Source organism: Aspergillus homomorphus (genome assembly GCF_003184865.1).
Source record: "Aspergillus homomorphus CBS 101889 unplaced genomic scaffold BO97scaffold_7, whole genome shotgun sequence".
NCBI classification, from domain to species: Eukaryota; Fungi; Ascomycota; class Eurotiomycetes; order Eurotiales; family Aspergillaceae; genus Aspergillus; species Aspergillus homomorphus.
The window spans coordinates 525,292-539,526 of record NW_020291893.1 but is presented as its reverse complement, the minus strand read 5'-3'; the positions used below and the strand labels follow the sequence as shown (position 1 = coordinate 539,526).

The 14,235-nt window shown below is 53.1% G+C and overlaps 5 protein-coding genes across 5 annotated transcripts; 3 read left to right on the top strand and 2 right to left on the bottom strand.

Annotated features, from left to right (window-relative positions):
• Nucleotides 1-355: 355 nt before the first annotated feature.
• Nucleotides 356-1,321, top strand: BO97DRAFT_422265 (uncharacterized protein; the record flags this gene model as incomplete). Its single annotated transcript, XM_025696784.1, has 2 exons — nucleotides 356-488; nucleotides 621-1,321. The coding sequence occupies 2 exons, from the start codon at nucleotides 356-358 to the stop codon at nucleotides 1,319-1,321; spliced, it is 834 nt and encodes a 277-aa protein (XP_025554069.1).
• A 7-nt stretch (nucleotides 1,322-1,328) lies between these two features.
• BO97DRAFT_468842 (uracil phosphoribosyltransferase) lies at nucleotides 1,329-2,539 on the bottom strand. The gene is made up of 3 exons (XM_025699782.1): nucleotides 2,131-2,539; nucleotides 1,972-2,071; nucleotides 1,329-1,887 (listed from the first exon to the last, which is right to left on the bottom strand). Exons 1-3 carry the CDS (start codon nucleotides 2,305-2,307, stop codon nucleotides 1,484-1,486), a joined length of 681 nt encoding a protein of 226 aa, XP_025554068.1. The 5' UTR covers nucleotides 2,308-2,539; the 3' UTR covers nucleotides 1,329-1,483.
• Nucleotides 2,540-2,568: 29 nt separating this feature from the next.
• BO97DRAFT_260504 (FluC/FEX family fluoride channel) lies at nucleotides 2,569-4,208 on the top strand. The gene is made up of 2 exons (XM_025690898.1): nucleotides 2,569-2,623; nucleotides 2,673-4,208. The coding sequence occupies exon 2, from the start codon at nucleotides 2,842-2,844 to the stop codon at nucleotides 4,054-4,056; it is 1,215 nt and encodes a 404-aa protein (XP_025554067.1). The 5' UTR covers nucleotides 2,569-2,623; nucleotides 2,673-2,841; the 3' UTR covers nucleotides 4,057-4,208.
• Nucleotides 4,209-4,957: 749 nt separating this feature from the next.
• BO97DRAFT_260478 (C2H2-type zinc finger protein) lies at nucleotides 4,958-7,924 on the bottom strand. The gene is made up of 4 exons (XM_025690897.1): nucleotides 7,674-7,924; nucleotides 6,410-7,569; nucleotides 5,367-6,358; nucleotides 4,958-5,311 (listed from the first exon to the last, which is right to left on the bottom strand). Exons 1-4 carry the CDS (start codon nucleotides 7,807-7,809, stop codon nucleotides 5,170-5,172), a joined length of 2,430 nt encoding a protein of 809 aa, XP_025554066.1. The 5' UTR covers nucleotides 7,810-7,924; the 3' UTR covers nucleotides 4,958-5,169.
• A 2,000-nt stretch (nucleotides 7,925-9,924) lies between these two features.
• On the top strand, nucleotides 9,925-10,632 carry BO97DRAFT_260467 (uncharacterized protein). The gene is made up of 3 exons (XM_025690896.1): nucleotides 9,925-10,213; nucleotides 10,257-10,465; nucleotides 10,539-10,632. The coding sequence occupies exons 1-3, from the start codon at nucleotides 10,116-10,118 to the stop codon at nucleotides 10,541-10,543; spliced, it is 312 nt and encodes a 103-aa protein (XP_025554065.1). The 5' UTR covers nucleotides 9,925-10,115; the 3' UTR covers nucleotides 10,544-10,632.
• The last annotated feature ends 3,603 nt before the right edge of the window (nucleotides 10,633-14,235 follow it).

Genomic DNA, 14,235 nt, shown 5'->3' with positions numbered 1-14,235 from the left:
CACTGCCACTGCCTGGTGACTGCATAGGCATGCGCAAGTAGTTTTGCTTCTACCTGTTAACACAGGACCGTGTTACTCTCGCTTTGCGACGACAAGTGAGATCTCTGGCATTCAGTATCTACCAAATCCACTGAAACTGACAACTCCCCAGATCAACTCCAACCGTTCGTCCACCATATTCCAGTCTCTTCCTTAGAACGTCTGCTTGTCATTATTAACAAATCCACCAAGCAGCACCACTATCTCAGCCTGGCACCAGCAGCAGCACATACATGAAGCCCTCAGCAGCAGGACCTACAAGCCACAACACAACACAACCAACCCCCACGAAGCACAGGAGAACAACCTCCCCAAAATGTCCAACCCATTCCAGAACAACATCCCACCCTACACGCCCATGAAATCCCTGGGCCACGAACTAGGCATCTTATTCGGATTCCTAGTAGCGTGTTTCGTCGTGATGGGCGTGTATGTGTATTTCTGGCGTGGTGAGTGTTTCCTGACTGCCTACCAACCTCTCTCACCTTGACTTCGAACCTGTGTTATACCACCCCCAACACCCCTAAACCAAAAACCCCCAACCCAACCTAGCCTACCCAACTGACTAAATGCAATAATAGCAACCGAACACCGCGAAGACCAACGCACAAAACTCCGCCACCAGATGCAACGCACCCGCGGTGTGGACCCGCATCTGCGCCAACGACTCCTAAACCCAAACTACCAAGCAATGGGCACATCGACGACCATCACCGCCGGAGCGGGACTGGGAGCGGGACCGGGCCCTGGCTCTGGCTCTGGCGCAGCACCGGGGTCAGGATCAAGCTCGTGGCCGTGGCCTGGTAGCTCCACGCCGCGGATGATGGCGACTACCACCACGTCTTCCCTGGCTGCTACGGCGTCTGGGTCGGCGATCGGGATTGAGAAGGTGATTGAGCGGGCGGAGGGGTTGGGTTCCTTTGGGTATACGCCTGGGTCTGGTTTTCCCAAGGGTGGTGGTAATGGTGGTGGTAATGGTGGTGGTTCTGGGGAACAAAAGGTGGAGGGGACGGTTGGGAAATGGGAAGTAGGTTCGGGGGTGGGCTCGGGACTGAGTAAGAGGGGGCTGAGTTTGAGGTCGCATCCTGTTGCTTCCGCTACTTCCTCCGGGGTTGGGGGATATGGTGGTGGGATGTCTGGGTCGACTCCTGTTAGTCGGAGTGGGAGTCCGGGGGTGGGAGCTGTGAAGAAGATGGCCGGGGGTGCGGGGGTGGGGGAGAATGCGGACAATGGGGTCGAGATGGAGGTTATGGGTACGGGGTCGAGATGGGGTGGACATTGATTCATTCCTTTGTTCTTCTAACTGGTGCCTGCTGCTTGCTTCCTGCTATCTGGTGTGTTTAAGCCCTGGTGATACTCATAATAGCTGTTCCCTTTACACAGATCACAACTGAAAATACAGATACCAATTGATACCCTCCGCTTATCTTCCCCCTCTACCGGATTACTTCCCAATAGCAACAAACAACCGATCTCCAATATCCCCTAGCCCAGGCACAATCATCCCGCGCTCATCGCACCGCTCATCCACCGCCCCCGTCCACACCTCCACGCCCTCGGCCCACGTGCCCGCCGCGCGCCGGATCCCCGCCTCGGACCCCAGCACGCTCAGCATCACGACGCGCTTGACGCCCCACTCGCGCAGCAGCTGGATGGCCGCCTCGGCCGTGGCGCCCGTCGCGATGATCGGGTCCAGCAGGATGGCGGTATCCGCCGCCGCCGTGTTGGTGTCCGTGTCGCGGTGGAACGGGAGGTTGTTGTAGTATTCGACTGGTTGCAGCGTGAGGCGCTCGCGGAAGAGGCCGAGGTGGTAGATTGGGATGGAGGTTGGGAGGAGGGAGTTGATTGCTTTTCCCCCGGATTGTTAGTTTTTTTGGCTTCCCGATGGATGGGTCTGGGGTTGAGGGTTAGAGGTGGAGGAAGCGCTCGTACCGTCTGTCATGCCTAGTCCGGACCGTAGGATAGGGACCAAGGCGATGTTGGAGGGGTCGAGGGTTGTGGTGGGGTATTCGATGCCTAGTGGCGTTTTGTCCTAGTAGACGTTAGTGTTGTGGTGAGGAGGTGGTCGTAGATAGGAACTGGAGAACGTACAGTCCCATCTTGCTTCGTCTTCCACCCCGATGCAAAGGCTTCCACGCCCAGAATCGTGGCGATCTCGTGGACCAAATCGCGGGTCTGGCGGGTGGAGGTGGAGGAGGAGCGGAGCTGCGAGAGCTTGGCTTGCAGGAGGGGGTGGGAGGAGACGTGGACGTTAGAAGGGAGGGCCATGGTGTTGAGTACTGGTATTGTATTGCAGCAGACTGATTTGAAGTGTAGGTAGCTGTAAGTGAGGTCGGAATCGGGCAGGAGATACGAAGCGGGTTTTATAGCATGTGCGTTGCTGCGTTGTTAATGCGTTGAGTCGATGCAGAGTGGATGGAATGAGGGGTAAAGGAAAGAAAACAACACAAACTAACAAACCAGGCAAACGTCACTGGTCCCATGATAGCTTGCTCAGGCATGCTCCAGCTGGAATTTATCCTTTCTCTTTCCTGCTTCACTCCTCCCTGCTGACAACAATCACTCTTATCTTCTTTGCTCCTGGGTGAGACTATCTGTCTATCTATCTCTACCCCGATTCTTATCTACCTTAGTTGGACTGTTATCGATCTCCAGATCCGGCCAGCGAACCAGAATGCGCCCTTCGCTCCACTGACCCACACGGACTTCTCTCCGACTTGGACTTGTTTTGCGACAGAGTGACAGACGTCTAACCACCACAATGGCCTCACAACCACAGCCACAACCACCATATCCGCAACAATGACAGTCCCCGACCCAGAAAACCACGCCCTAACCGACATCAGCGCACCACCACCAACAACCGAATATGCCTCGCAGCGTCAATCCTGGTCTCTGGAGGAGGGCAGCAGCCGCGCGCCGCATGCGCACGAAAAGCCGCCCGAAGAACCATACGCACCACCACCCAGCGCACCGACATCCCAAAGGAGAAAAGCCCTCTACACCCACTCCTACCTAGTCTTCTTCTCCATCTTCGGCACCCTAGCCCGCCTAGGCCTACAATCCCTAACCGACTACCCGGGCGCACCGATCAGCACCAGCGTGCTGTGGGCCAACGTCGCGGGCACACTGATAATGGGCTTCCTGCTCGAAGACCAAACGTTCTTCACGCGCCACAGACCAGAGAACCACAAGGCCGTGAAGAAGACCATCCCGCTATACATCGGGCTGACGACAGGGTTCTGCGGCAGCTTCACCTCCTTCTCGTCGTTCATCCGCGACACCTTCCTTGCGCTCACCAACTCGCTGCCCTCGCCGTACCTGACCGCAGGCACCCCGACCCCCAGCCGCAACGGCGGCTACAGCTTCATGGCGGTGCTAGCCGTGATAATTAGCACAGTAGCCCTGAGCATCTCGGCGCTGCTGTTCGGCTCGCACCTCGCCCTCCTCGCCAACCAAACCCCCTCCCTCTTCCGGTTTACCGCCGTGCGCATTCCCCTGGACCCCATCTTCATCCTCCTCGGCTGGGGAGCCTGGCTCGGCGCGATCCTCCTCGCGATCTTCCCACCCCACGACCACTGGCGCAGCGACGCGGTCTTCGCGATAGTCTTCGCCCCGCTCGGCTGTCTCCTGAGGTATCACCTATCGCTGTGGCTAAACGCCCGGCTTCCGCGGTTCCCGTTAGGAACCTTCACGGTGAATATGCTGGGCACGATCGTGCTGGCGATGTGCTTCGATCTGCAGCGCGTGGAGGGCGTCGGGGCGGCGGCGGCGACGACGGCCACCGTGAGCGCCGGGATAAGGGTCAGCTGCCAGGTGCTGCAGGGCGTCATGGATGGGTTCTGCGGTGCTGCTACGACGATCAGTACGTGGGTTGCGGAGTTGAATGGTCTGGCGCGGCGGCGTGATGCGTATCTCTACGGTGTGGTTAGTGTGGCGGTTGCGTTGGGGTTCTTTGTTGTGATTGCTGGCTCGTTGGCTTGGACGCGCGGGTTCGTGGATCCTGTTTGTACGTAGGCTCGCTCTTTAGCTGTCCGTTTGGCTGTGAGAGTCATTGATTTCGGGTTGGTGTGGCCGTGTATAGGTAATTAGATGGATTGATAGATGATAGATAGATAGATGGTATACACTAGTGTCTATATGTCCGAAGCGGATAGCAAACAATCAAGTTCTTAGAGCAAGCTCAATCCGCACCTCACGTAAACCTCCCCCAAGAATACTTTCTACTTGCAAAGGAAATCCCCGCCAAAGAGTTATATTTTGTGTGCAAATTACTTATTGTACAGAATAACTACAACCAAAACTAAACATGTGCAACGATGCAGAAACAAAAATCGACATTGAAATCTTCAGGCAAAAAAGGATCAAAAAAGCACAACAGGCAGAGAGCGGAGAACAGGACAACAGACAGGCGGGGACGCGTTAAACATGATGAACAGCAAGCAAGCTCACATTAAGATGGCATCAAAAACTAACAGTGATAAATGGTCGAAGTGTATGTCAACGAAGGACGAAGGAAAGGGGGAACGAAAATAAAGAAGAGAAGAGAAATGAATCAAGTATATAACGGACAAAAGGTATCAAAAAAAGAAAAAAAAAGGCCAGCGACAAACTTGTCTCCGACCGAAAATATAGACCAAACACGCTCATGCGCAAGAATCGAACGGACGGTACTAATAATTAAGGGTGTAGAGGCGAGGAAATAGGCAAAGCAAAGAAAGAAAAGAAAAAAAAAAAAAAGAAAAAAAAAAACAACAACTCCACCGAGTGCTAGGGAAGAACACACAGGACCAGCCGGGTGTCGAGATGTTGCCTGGGAAAGAAATCAAACCCATCAAAACAGGAAAATCACCACACCGGACTCCCGTGAGCTCTTGCAAAACCAACAGAAAATCAAACCATAACGCGTAACACGAAAGAAGAAAAAGGAGCCGGGGAACGCCAGCAAGGAATCATTATGCGGCGGTTGAGTTCATCACCGGAAATCACATCTTGCCGCCCAGACTTGCGCATCCGTTCCCGACCCTAAACCGAAATCCAGTGTCCCAAAGATAATGTTGAAGGAATGTAAAGAAGTGTATATGTCGGAGGCGAACCGTGTCACCTCGCCCGTTGCACATGTGTGCGGCACTAGTATGCCGTCCCCACACTGGCCAGCGTCTTGGTGGGCATTGCATGGATAGGCTGGTCCTTCGCAACGCGCAACGAATCTTCGTAGCCGATCAAGGCTTGGGAATGAAGTTTGAATGACTCGCCCATGAGCTTGGTAATGCTGTCCCCATAGTCAGTAACCTAGGTTCAAGCACAACATTCAAAGAGAAACTTACCCCCAAACTACCACACCGTCTAGGATATTACCCCATACACGGGCCACGGTAGAGCTGAGTTTACCAAAAGCGTCGATGGCGTCGTCATCAAACAAATTCCGCACCTTGTTGTAGATGGCAATTTCGGCCTCGGTCGCCGGCTCTTCGTCATGTTCCAGGCGATAGAGCCAGAGACTGAGGATCACCATCAAATCCAAGCCACACAGGGGGTGCTCGACGCTCCAGTTCGTGGCAGACGTCTGCGCCACCCAGTTGATTCCTTGAACGGCCGCAATTTCGATGCATTCGAAACAGGATTGAATGACCTTGTTCATCTCCTGAGACCGCTTGACCTTCTCGCGAGCCACGGTCATGGCAGCAGCCACCTCGTACGATGAGTGGTAACGCAGCGCCTCCTGGATCGACTTGAGATCCACTTCCAGGCGAGCGCGGGTGTTCCGGTAGACCGCCATCGAGTTGAAGATCAATGGGTGACCCTTCTGAGGGGTACTGAGGGGTACCACAATCGTCTCGGGTTCGCACACTTCGAGGGAGCTTTCCCACGTCTCCAAGGCGAGACGAAGCTTGTACTCGGTGACCACGTCCTGGAGAGCCTCGAAGCTGCGCTTGTGGTTCCAAACCTGAAGGAACAGGGCGTTGATGAGAACGCGGGTGGCGAATGCGCTGTACCGGGTCTGCTCGCCCTGGAAAAGACAGTCGTGCGCTTCTCGGACGGTCAAGGTGGAAGCGTTAGCCAAGTTACGGCGCCAGGCGTCGTCATCGGTCACATCGAGGTTCCACAACGACTCGGAGGAAGGCAGCTCGAGGTTGTCGAATTCGTCGAAGCTCATGGCTGGGGTGTGGTTGAAAGTCAAGGTGAGCATGCCGAAGAAAATGTACACCGCATAATAGGTACGGCGGCAAGACTCATCCTCGATCCACTCCTCCCGGCTAGGAAGGCCCTCACGACCCTCAGTGCGAAGCTTCAATTGATAACGGTTTCCAGCAACCATCTATAACCAGTCAGTACCGGCGTCCCAGGCATTGATAAGGCTAGTACTCACATTCGCCAGAAGACTCTTGATAGAGCAGGTCCACTCAAGTCCCTTGGGGTCGCCACTCCAGCTCTCGAAGATCATGTTCAGGAGGGTGCTCTGCATCGCCCACAGAGGACATTTCCTCGAGTCGAAGTTCTCCTTGTGTTGCAAGAATTGGTTGACCAGCATCTTGGATCCCACGTGAAGCATGAACGCGTCCTTCCGCTCAAAAGTATACAGAGCACCGATCGAGAGAACCGCAAGGAGCAAGGGCGCCGAGACATCGACTGGCTGGAACGACTCCTGGTGCAAAAAGGGCAGATGGGGGTGGTACAGGTTGAAATACGTCGACAGGTACTTGTTCAAGGCGGATGTGGGGGGTAGCTGAAATGAGTCGGGCAGGACACCAAGAGAGTCCGCGTTCTCTAGGCGATCGACAATCATGTTCCGCTCGGTTTCGCTAGCGATTTGAGGAGCCTTGGGCAACGTCAAAGCCTGGCTGGGGCCGGGGGATCTACGGTAATTCACAGGGCTGACGGGGCCCGTCATCGAAGGGTACGGGGACAGGGCATTCGGCGTCGAGGTTCCCGACATGGGGAGCGAATTGACCAGAGAGTGGAGCGAGGGAGCCAGACCATCGCCTACGGGACCGTGCCGATCCATCACCGACGGAAGTGGATGCGAATCGGGTCCACCCTCGTGGGACGCGAAAGGCGATCCCATGGAGTGCTTTGCGTCCGCGGGCGAGACGAGAGTGTCCCACGGCATTTGTGGTAACGTTGCATTTCCGGACATATATCCCACAGAAGGCTCTAATAGCGAACCGCGTCCGGGAGAGAACGAGCGATCGGATTCAGCACGATCGTTGGTTTGGCCAGTCGCGGCGGCTGCGGCCTTATGTTGGAAATCTGTCATCAACATGGCTGCGGTTTCAAGATCGACCATACCGTCACTGCTTGCCTCAATCTGTTCCAGTGTGGTCGGGTCGATGGTGATCGAGGGTTTGCTGGCGGGGCCCGAGGCGGGGGAAGATTTCCGCACACCTGCGCCACCACGTCGCCTGCCTTCGGACACCAACGGGATCCCACCATCCTTGGCGTGGACTGTACGATCATGACGAAGAAGGAGGTCTCGACGCACGAAGGTGCTTCGACATTTCAAGCATTTGAAGGGTCTCTCTTTGGTATCTGTGCGTCGCATTCCCGGTTAGCCTCACACCGCCACTATGATCAGCGCAGCAAAACCCGATCAACAAAGAATTTTGCACCTCAAAAATCGGTGGAGTACTTACGCGATCGTTCGTGTCTGCTGCGATGTTCACTTCGACTGAAGGCGCGATTGCAAAATTGGCATTTGTATTTCTTCTCGGGGACTGATGTCTTTTTGGCGGGGGCGGCGGCGGCCGAGTTGGGCGCGCTGGGAGCCATGGCTGAAGAGGCGCGGGCAGCGGTACCAAAAGCCGGAGTTGAATCTCAATAGAACAGGTTCGAGGGCGAGGATTGCGCTATCGTCCCTTTCGTGATTTCACACCGATTCTGAAGACGGGTAGACGACAAGGATTCGGTTTGTTGTCCGATCATTCCTTGTGTGGGGGTATCTGGGGGGGGGGAGGAAGAGCGTAGGTTGAACTCGGAAGGGATGAGGGGAGGGGTTGAAGTTATCCAGCCACAGGCGGATTAAGAGGTGAGAATCGTGGAAGTGGTGTGGAAGGCCAGGATGGCGGAAATCGGCAGAGGAAAGTGGAAAGAGAAAGACCCAGAAGAATAAGAGAGAAGATAGCGAGCAAGATGTTGAATAATGACCCAGTGGGAGAGAGTAGACGGAGGGAGGAGGGGAGGGGAAGGGAAGAGGGCGGAGAGGGGGAAAAGATGTTAAGAGAGAAAAGAGAAAGAGGGAGGAAGACAGAAGAAGTAAAGAGGAAGAAAGAATTAGGAATGGGCAAGAGAAGAGGGAGGGAGGAGGGAGGGAGGGGGATGTTGAATGGATGAGGAGAAAGTAGAAGTGCGGTGCGAATTCGCGGGAGGGAGAGAGAGAGAGACAAGAGACAGACAGAGGAAGAGTCTGGGTCGAAGGAAGGGAGAGGGGGGGGGAGGGGAGGAAGTGGGAGCAAGTCGCGCCAGGATGTGCGTGGGCACAAGCCAAAGAAGATTCGGGCGATCGCTGGATCGCGACAAGTGAGGCGGTCGTGACCAGCAGACACTGTTGGCAGTTGATTTTGGGCGACGAACAGCGCAGGAGAACAGGGAAGTCGGAGGCGGAAAAGAGGGGCTTTCTTTCCCAGCGGGACTGACGGAGGGGGAAGGGAAAACAGGCGAATTTGGCGACCTTAGGGAACGGACACGCACTGCCCACCCTATTGCCACTTGATTCTGACTAACCCGCGTCACGGCACTAACCCGCAAACTGCTTAGAACACGTCCTTTCCTCTTCCCCTCGACCCATAATTCTGGTCGGTTTTCCCCAATTACATTTACCGAAGCCAGAGTCACAGACAGACACTTCGTTCTCTCTCAGTCTTTCCCCCTCCAAAAACCCACATGGACTCTTTCCAACCCGTCAACCCGGTTCAGCCGGGGGGTCCTGCTTGTCCTTCGTCTGGCTGAATCGACCGTTTGTTAGTTTAGTCCGATGTGAGGGAGCATCCATCCATATCCACTCTTCAATTTCCCTCTCCGCAGTACACGCTACGCTACACACAGCCAGAGTAAAAAAGCAAAAAATCTTCCCTCCCCCAAAAAAAAAATAAATAAATAAATTCTCAGAGAAAATCAAAAAAGCAAAAAGAACATGTCAACATCCGATAAAAATAATCCGAAGATTTTTTGGACGTTTCTTTTGTTTTGGTATGGGAGGATTAGACTCCATATATGCATAACATTGGGCAGCATGGTACATGTTTCCTCCCCTGATCATGGATGGAAGTTCTTTAGATCTGAATTCGATCCAAAGTCTCAGGTGTTTTTGTTCTATCCTGGATGGCTGTCCGATGGTGATTAGATGGTTGCTGTTCTATCCCTGTTTTGCTTAGTGACGGAACCCTCATCCAGCGGCAGTCACCTGCGATCTAACCCTAGTAGGTAGAATAACTTCATTGAACCAAAAGGGTACTAAGGCTGGGAGAGGCCTCGGAGCCTCTGGCATTTCCCGAACTGCATTGGTTGGTTCTCCGGCTTCGACTCGGGTTCCTTTCTGTGACGAATATTTCATGATTGTGGGGTTGGGCTTGGTATGGGAGCTGCTTCAAAGCGGTATGGTACTCAGTATGATGGTATGCAACTTTGTTGAGTGGGTGCTGAGCACAAGAACAAGAACAAGAACAAGAACAAGAACAGAAACAAGAATCTTGGAGTTGTCTTAGTAACGTTGGTCGGGGAAGTAAGGTAGGTCAAGGGCAAGGGCACTAATTGATTATCGAAGTCATCCCTATCTATCTAGTATCTATCTATCGCGCGCCCCTCCCTCTGGAGTCTGGTCTCTCTCCCCCTCCCCCTCCCCCTATCTGACAGCCCACGGCCGCAATTTGGGTGGTACTTTTTACTCCAGCCCGGTCGGTGACTGCGGGGCCGGTCACTACAAGAGTCAAATACTAATAGATTGTAATTCATCGTTGCTCTTGAAACTATTGTGAGCGTGGAGGCAGAGCACAGCCAGCCGAATATACTCAATACAATTTCAATTGATATGTCTTGAGTCTTGACCATTGCGTGCGAACGCTCCACAGTGAGAGGGAAGGATGCGAACATACTCAAGCACCAGCAGGCTGAAGAAGGTTAGACCAGCCTCTTCCACTCTCTCTTCTCTCTCTCTCTCTCTCTCTCTCTCTCTCTCTCTCTGGATGACAATTGATCAATCAATCAATCACACGCACCTGGACCGCCCCTCTCTTCCCTTTTCCCTTTCTCTGCCTTTTTCTTTTCCTAACCTGGGGTTTTATTTACCTTTTCTCTTTTTTTTTCCGCAGATTTAATTGTTTTTTTCTTTCCCCCTTCTCTCTTTTCGCCCCTCGTCAGGCCCCCCTTGCCCCTCCAACAAGGATGCACCGACATTTGAATGCCACGGAGGATCAGTGCCGACATGATTCGTGTATGCTCTCCCTTCATTTCCACCATGGATTCTTTTCCCACACAGGCTAAGCGGGCTTTTCTCTTCTGTACAGTATGAACTTCAACATTCAGGGCCGAGAATCAATATATCGATCATCCTGGTTCCTGTTGCATTATTGACAAACCCTTAGCTTCTTGTCTGTTCGTCTCGGTTTTACTTTTTCTTTTTTCAACTGTGGAATCGATTCAACCTTCCATTCCCCCTCCTTTTGTGAGGCAGCATGACGAAGAAAAGATGGAACCTCCCCCCTCCCTCTCCGAACACCCGCCACTGGATTACCCCTCCTGTCCCTCTTTCTGTCCCTCTTTCTGTCCCTTTTCCCCCTCTCACCCACTTCTTCACCCCTCCTTAGGACCCCTCCGGAGCTACCAAACCAGTATAGGCTTACATACAATCTACGCGGAGTCGGACTTCTCCTGTAAGATGATCAATGCTAGACACACTCCGTCCAGTCCGGGACACGGATTTCGGATTTGAGCATTAGCCACGGCATCTAATTTCTGTGTGATTTCATCCACGGGCGCACCAATTGGAAGTGACTCCTACAGAGTTGAGCTAGTCGGGTGGATCTTGGACTGGACCGAAGGAGCGGCCGTTGTTCCAGACCCCCCTTGACCGTCATCACCATGACGAGGGAAAGACGATGATGATGATGATGCTGCTGCTGCGCTTCTTAGTCGCTAATTGCAATTCGCCCGAACAAATCATCCCGCACTCAGCTTATTCTATAGATATCTATTATCTAAGTACAGTACTCTGTAGTTCCCGCCAACCATGTAGGGATATGGGGATATGGAGAGAGTTCCAAATCACTCGACTCATTATGCCAAGCCATTCATGCCAAACAGTCCATTGTCCAAAAGCATGCTTGGCCTTCCGAACTGCGAGGAAAACAAAAACACCACCAACAACAACAACAAGAACTGCCACCTGCCACCACGCAGCAATAGGAGAATATTGCTGACGATGTGATGTCTCTCAGCCTGACAGATCACCAGCCGCTCTATCGGTAGTCAGTCAATCCACATCTGTCTAATGGGTTCTGGAAGCGCATTCAACATATTCAATATTGCCCCGACCCAAAAGAGGCAGCGCATGGACAGTACGAAAAGCCTATTCAGCCCGCCCTACACCGTACTCTACTCACTCACTCAGATCATCCTTCTTGACGATATTTTTTGCCCCCCGTCGCAGCTCGGGTCAGCTGGATCAACATCGCGCGCGGTGCCATCCGCAGTTGAAGACTCAGGTACGCGACAGGACGATTCAACTTTCTTTTCTCTGAGTTCCATCGCCGTCCGCCACGACGATTGGTCTTATCCACCCCCTACGTAGTACTCAGTTTCAGATATGCCCGGTGTCCCTGCTACCATACTGTACATTATGTGTCTTGTGTTCGCGCATGGAAGGCACCACGACAGCCAACCCCCCTCCCCTCCTCTCTCCTATGCACACACAAGGGAAAGCAACGAAGAACTGCAAATCGGCGCGATCCAGCTGGGCTCTTTTTTTTGAAAAGCTGCAGGTCTGCATCATTATCATCATCAAACACTATTGTTTCTGTTTTTGGGAAATTCTGCATCCAAGCCAGAGATGCGTCGACCTAGCATCGCCCGCCGACCTTAGTCTGGTCCCCATCTGCATCAGTGGCATGGGCGAACAATAGGGCCTTTTCCCTATAGGTTTATACCGAGGCGGGCTTAGCCTCGGAGCGACAGTTCCCTTAGTGGCAGGTCAGTCAAGTCATCATCATCATCCATGGCTGCCTGCCTGTCCCCAAGTCCCAGTTCAAGTCCAAGTCCAAGTCCGCAGTCGCGCCTAACCAGCCTCACTCGGAGACGCGCCCTTGTTCCGCGTCAGAGGGAACAAGTCGGTTGGTCCACTTTACTTTAGTCACTAGCTACCTACTGGACTGGACTGTACAGTACATCACCAATCACCCAAAAAAAGGTCAGATGATGATCGTGGATGACTTGAGTCTCCAGGTCTGTCTGGCTCTTGTCCTCCAATCTTATCAATGCCCCGTTTTCCGTCCGCGCTTGGTTTGTTGCTTCTTGATCTTCTTTGTACTCCTCATCGCCAGGTCCATGTTGGAGAAATCATGGTTCCCGTGTCTGAAAGAGATGACTTGAAGTGCCTTTCTTCCTGTGCCAGCAGCAAGGACTGGGATGGTTTCAATTCCACTAACTAATTCCCAGTCTTCATCTTAATCATTATCACCACGACGCAGATGCCCGTAAAAACCCGGCATGTGGGGCGTCTCTTATGGACCCCGACGCGGTTACGGAGAAGTTTAGTAGTTACTAGGGGAACACGCACATGACCATCAAAGTGGGAACACACTGGGAAGTATGAGTACAAAAGTACCCCGCGAACAACTAGCAATAAGCATCTTCGCTATCCCCCTATCTATCCATCGGTCGCTTGATTCGATCCAGATCCCCAAGACATCCTTCACCCCTCACCCCTCGATTCACAGAAAGGTGAATTACCTAACCTGTGGGTCATTCTTTAATGTCTTGGATTATGTAAACCGATTCATCAAGCTTGAAGGCTGATTGTCCGGATTGTTCTGTGGTGCAATTTGTCTCTGCATAACATCGCCGAACCGACGGGGTGATCTTCACTCCCCCTATGATGTTATTTCCCCTCCTGTTGTTGACCCATGACCGCCGGCCCTAGATTTCCTTTCTTTGTCGCCGGACTCCGTACCTAGTGCATAGATGCAGGGCCCAGGACGGCCTAACTGATCAGTGCCAGTGCCATAAACTAGCGACTTGCAACAGCTGGGCACATCATACGTGTGCTGGCCTCACCGCTTTGTGTACTGCCAGAAGCAGCAACTGCAGAAAATTAATAGAGCGGTGAAGGACCGATGGCGCGGGCTTAACGCTTTCGAGAAGGTCGATAGATTGATTGACTGAACCGTCTCATCCATCGGCTCAACCACTCGGGCCATTTCTTACACGTCCAGCCGCCTGAATTCCTCGTTGGATGTGTGCAAGAGAGGGGTGACTCGGACTCCCAGAGAGGAGTCGAACCCTTGGGCCAAGATCCCGTTCCCTCCGATCCACTTTCCGGCCCATGCAGCGGTCCGACCCAGTTAACTGTGTGTGTGCTGTTGTTGTTGTTGTCTGGTACTTTGTGCTTGCTTGGGTACTTACTTTACTGCTTCCATAAGCACCGGATTTTCCAGCATCGAAGGACATTCAATTTGAGATAGATAACATGCCAGAGAGGCTTTGGATCTTCAAATACTCCACTTCTACCACGCAAATCTGGGCTCCGGCCCACCGTCCCGGCCTCCTGGATTGGCGCACGGGGTTGAGTAGGGTTGGGTCTTCTTCGACAGAAACTTCCGTACATACCGATCCTCTTTCCCCTTCCATGACCGATCATATTTGATACGATTCAACAGGAAGCAGTCGACTTATTCTCCGGAGGGGCGAGGGCATGCTGCTGCTTATCTATCATTCCTTTCACAGTTACCCACTTGCCACGTCCTTCCGAAGAGCAGAAGGAAGATTCGGAGTCGTGTCCGGCATTCATCCCAGCCATTAACCAGCCTCAAACACATGCTTTCAAAAGAACTTCGTATGAGAAAGGGAGAGTAGGTTTCTGAGAGTTGAGACAAGTCAAAATGCGCAGCAACCAGCCAGACACACCGGCGGCAAACCCTGCCGACATATTTGCTGATTTGGTCTATTGTCCGTCTGCTTTTGAACGCGGCGCTGCGGCTACCCGGGAAT